General features: G+C 42.0%; 1 protein-coding gene across 2 annotated transcripts in view; it reads right to left on the minus strand.

Annotated features, from left to right (window-relative positions):
* Window positions 1-5,319, minus strand: part of lhfpl4a (LHFPL tetraspan subfamily member 4a) — a 53,906-nt gene continuing 48,587 nt past the window's right edge. The window contains exon 3 of one of the 2 annotated variants that reach the window (XM_046075223.1): window positions 1-532. In XM_046075223.1, coding sequence (XP_045931179.1) covers window positions 528-532 — 5 coding nt within the window. In that variant the 3' untranslated portion in view covers window positions 1-527. The remainder of the gene's footprint in view (window positions 533-5,319) is intronic. The other variant, XM_046075222.1, reaches the window with a different exon arrangement.

Below are 5,319 nucleotides of genomic sequence, written 5' to 3' on the forward strand. Positions count from 1 at the left end.
TATTTTTTTATTTCTTATTATATCAGAAGTAGCACCTGTGTGCTTTTACATACGCACTTTATAACATTACTTTTAAAGCTGGAAATAGCTTTTCTCCACTCAATAAAAATATGTATAGTTTCATAGAATACTCCTACTGCAAGCATTATCATTATCAATAACGTCATATTCTTTGTTATAACAATGTTATGAGACAGTAACACTGTATGTTATGAATGACTGTATCCCAGAGTTTGATAAAGCTGATGGTCATACTTCCCCTCAGGATGTAATTGTCTTCCAAAAGACAGTTTGCCTTTGTTAGGTGATTCCACTTCAGTCCTATTTTACAAACTGCTGGGCTTTGGCCTCCAAGCCCAGATCAAGGTTTAACCTGAAGAGCTAATGAGAGAAGAAGATGAGCAAGAGGAGGATGGATGGATGGATGGATGGACTGAAGGAAGGGGAAAATGGAAGAGGAGGACAGGAAGTTTGGTTCTCAGGGGAACCGCCGGACTCCGAATCTTGGATCCTTGGTGTCCCGGATTTCAATCTGGAGGGGGAACAGAGAGAGAAGAGAGACTGCGTCAGGACGGGTGCAGCAACATCTTAGCTGAGAAAAATAAATCAACATGTTTGGGTAGAAATATACCTGGTGAGGGGAGAGAGGGGGGGGGGGTTGCAGGAGGGAAGAAGGGTCAGGACTCATTCATGCTCTGTGTGCTTTACACTTTCAACACTGACACACACTGAGCCATGTTTCATGAAGTCACAGTGACAAATGTCACAAATGCATATTTAAAATATATAATGGTGACTGTACAGTAAACAGGAAGTCACTGCGTCACTAGCTGCTGACCTGGGAGTTAGAGTGTATTTAATAACAACTAATCTCTATGTAAGAAATAGTTTGTGTTGTGTAATCTGTTTCAATTCAGTGATGCATTTAATTAAATAACATTATAACTAGGCTATGTTTGAACTTATGAAGGGCTGGTTGACCCCATCCTTGAGCCCATTTGCAGAACTCAGAAACTTTACCTAATCACAGAGCCATCAGAAATGACATTCTGGACAACACGATTCACACATTGTTTTGGTTCCATTTCCCTGCCCCCTTTACATCTCTTTGCATCTCCTTTTCAAAATCAATTCTAAACTCACAGTCACATCCTGTAAATAACAACAATAAAATCACAATACATTGACGTTAACCTCCTCCATGTTCACTGCTCTGTTGCATGCAAAAGGTTGTTATTGCTCTACCTTATTTTCATGGCCCTTAAGATGCTACAAGCTATGTCATGTGACATTTATTTAATGCTGCAATAATCAGTGTTTTGCCACTAGGAGGCAGAAAAACGCCAAAACAAAGATCCACAGTTCCACCACAGATCCTCAGCCACCGCCACGGCCTATCCCTGCCTTATACCTTTGTTATGGCTTACATGTTAGCCAATAATTGGCCACTTTCACATCCAGCACATCATCACCATTTGTAGTTTGTGATTTTGGATAGTCATCTCTGCACTTAATCTCTATCCGGTGTCTGCTGCTCTGCTCCATTTGGCTGCAGATGGAAGGGAGAGAGGCGGCAGAAGGGCTCTGACATATGAGTCAGTGCGAGCTGGCGAGATGTGGAAAATGAAAGGGACCAAAAACAAACATAAAGAAACATACTCATGCAATGGACTTGAAAGGTCACACCTTAATACATTTTCTCTCACATTTTCCAGACTCCCTGTAAACAACTCATTTCAGTGCAGCATTATTACTGACTTACTTCAAATAATTACTATGTACAGGATGGTCAAAAAGGAATACTTTTATGCCGTGTGGATTTGTTCCAATTTGAAACACAAAATATATTAAGATTCAATAAGAAATGAAAAGATAGATAAAATAAATCATAATACTGCTTTTCTATTGTCTAGATAAACAGAATAGCACAATAACAGATCCTCCTGAGAGGAGCTACTGACTGTACTGTCAATAGGAACATTTAACTCAGCAACTAAATTAAGCAAGCAGCAATCTGACTTGCTATCCTAACCCACCATTATAACCCCAGCGCTGCCTCTCCTGTTTAGCTGGGTGGAGGAATAGGGGGTGGGACACAGGGGCTGATGATACATATAAATATGTATAGTACTTTCTGATGGTTAATGGGGATAGTAAGGTGCATATGTTGGGGATTATTTTGTAATTAATCTGTTTGGGATGTCCTGTCACTCTGGCTCCATTGCCCTGTGTGAATGCCAAGGGTGTGCTGACACACAGTAATCGCCATACTTCTCAGTTACTGGCCTTGATCCAGGCCAAATACAGTGTGGATTTTTATATTTGTTTGGTGCGGTTTGCTTTCACGCTGCCCTTTTTGAAAGTGAACCGGAATTTGTAATCAAAACCACACGTGTGATAAGGTCATCCATTCACTGGACGGAAAGAAAGCAGGAAGTGCAAAGGTAGGCTAAATTATCATGGAGATCTTCTGTAGGGCAATTTTTGTTCTTTTAACTGGTTTGGTGTTATCAGCTACAATGCAATGCAATTTGCAGAAACTTGTGAGCCTCATATGATATGGTGTCATCTATACGATGTTGTAATTAGCATTTTGCAAAATACAATGAGCATTTTGCGCCTGCTGTGCCATGTTGACAGTGGCACTGCACAGAAGATGGATCAGGTATAAAGTTTGAATTCATACAACCAGATCAACAGATTATTACATCAGAATTATTACTGCTAATATTACTGCAAACTGCTATGTGTAGTGCTATCACTACTGAGTCATATTTAGCCATTTCATTAGCCCTAATTACATAATATAAATCTGACCCTGTCACACTGCCCAGGCACACAGTGCATTTGCTTCCAGATTTGTCTGTCATATGAGGTAGTTGCAGTGTAATTAAAGACAAAATCTGCACCAACTACGAGAGCCTGTTAACTCTCGTAGTGCAGTGCTTTCTGCAGTTGGGTTGGATCAAGGTCGGGCCACATTCATGCTTTTAAAAAAACATACCAGAGTTCGTTTGGAAGCAGTCTGAGACCATGTCTTCAGCTGGGTCTAAGTACGGTTGTTTGGTTCCGCACCAGAGTGCGATTGCTGTATTCACACCTGCCCAAAAGATCCGCACCAAGGGGGTAAACGAACCTGAGTTTGATTCAACCAAACCAAACAAGACGGGTGTGAATACAGTCTTAAATTCTGCCTCGCATCCAGCAACCTTCCTTCTCCAGCTCAGTTAGGTTGGGTCAGCGTGAGGACAACACATGTGCTCAGGATTTCTCTTTATGTCAAAGTCCGGGTTGATGACAATACAATCCCAGCTTGAGGTCCACCTTCTAGCTTTCATCAGTATCGAATGGTCTTCATCAGCTGGCGTAGCTGTCATGGAGATGGATCTGATAAATATGATCCAGATCCATCGTAAAGAAAAAAGTCCACCTGCTGATGAAGACCATGTGATACGGTTGAATGCATTAATGTTTGATATTTCCAATCCTGTTGTTAAATTGAACCATCCATCCATCCATCCATTGTCAACCACTTATCCTGCGTACAGGGTCGTGGGGGGCTGGAGCCAATCCCAGCTGACATCGGGCAAAAGGCGGGGTACACCCTGGACAGGTCGCCAGTCCATCGCAGGGCTTAAATTGAACCACATTTTTTTAAATTTTTACATCTACACCATTTGTTAAATCTTTAATCTCTGTAAACATGTTAATAAGTGAGCTGCAGAGGGCTGCTGTTTAGCTCACCTGGTATAGCACAAAATACAAGGCTGAGTCCTTGCTGCAGTGGCCGGGGTTCGATTCCAGCCTGTGACCCTTTGCTGTGTGCTGTCCTCTTTTTCTCTTTCCTCCACATTTCTTGTCTCTCTCTACAGTTGTTCTATCAAATAAAGGCAAGAAGCCTTTAGAGCTTTAGAGCTGTAGAGGTGTAGGCAGGCCTAGCCCAGGTAGTTGTTTCACCATGCTTTAAGTCTTTATGCTAAGCTAAGCTAATTGTCTGCCTGCACTAGCTTCATATTGAAAGCGAATACATACATATTTCCTAAATGTCAAAATTGTTCCTATTAATTCCAGATCAGATTTCACGCCATCTTAACACTGGTGGGCCAGTTACTCCTGCTTTTAGAATAAATCCTCAATAAAATTAAGTGAACCAATATTCCATTCACACCATTAGTGGAATAAAATACAAATAACAAATTTGCTATTACAGGGGAGCAAACATAAGGAGACGTAAAAAGGATTCACATTGTCCTTTACAAAACAGAGGGGAAGGACAGCCATCAGAACTGATCCAAGTACATGCAAGGGTGACATGCTGCACAGATGGATCAACATGTCATATAAACTAATGGGAGAAACTGGTTGGTCTTACTCCGTCCATTCGTAGAGAGGAGCCAAGATGGAGCTGAAGGGAGGAAGCAGTTTTAAAATAAGATCATCATGGTATATTTCTTTTTTATTACCGTTGGTCTGAAGAAAGTTCACAAGCATGTATACTATTTTCAGCAACTCAATGTTTTACATTAACACAGGTTCAGACGGACAGAGCTGCCCTGTGGTTTAGAACCTCGCTGGTTCAGAAATTCAAACCTGCAACCTCAAAATCACAAGCCCACTTTCATAAAATCCAGGCTATGGACACCCCTGCTGATTGTTAGTCAAGGCGGAGGGAAAACTGAGTAAAGATCAAGCGGGATCTAAACGCAGCTGCACTATAGGGCTGCCGCGATAACCGCAAAATTGAAATACCGCGCTATTGGTCATGCCTACCGCGGAGGATGGCACTCCGTAACGGTTCAAGGACGGATCGCCATGGGTTGTACGTGACCCGACTTCAAACTTGGAAGCTGTAAGTGTTGCCGTGTTTTGTGTTGTTTAACTGTCAGTCGCGAGAAACTATGAACGGTAAGCCTCATTTGAAGCTCACTAACTAACGAGTGTAGTGTGTCGGACGCCTGCAGCTGTTTTTCATGTTGCTTTCTGTAGAAATTTAGTTGTAACGTTACTACAGCGCAGTGGTTAGTTGTGGACAACTCATACTGCTTTGCACCGGTGTGTGTGTGTCTGCGGTATGTAAATTGACTTGAAAGACATGCCCAGTAATAGCTACGGTCAAACTACAAAAATGAGTTTGCTTGGCAATGTTGTTGAGTGGCACGCAGCAGTTAGCATGCTCAGACCATAAAGCTGCTGTTAGCGGCTCGCTGTGCAGTGAGGTGAGATCCACAGACACTCTTACTCTGCTTTATGGCACCAAATTACTCCATTGATAAAAATGTGATAACACCGCATGTTGAGCCCCAACAACAAAACAACGCT

Source organism: Micropterus dolomieu, linkage group LG18, assembly GCF_021292245.1.
Source record: "Micropterus dolomieu isolate WLL.071019.BEF.003 ecotype Adirondacks linkage group LG18, ASM2129224v1, whole genome shotgun sequence".
NCBI classification, from domain to species: Eukaryota; Metazoa; Chordata; class Actinopteri; order Centrarchiformes; family Centrarchidae; genus Micropterus; species Micropterus dolomieu.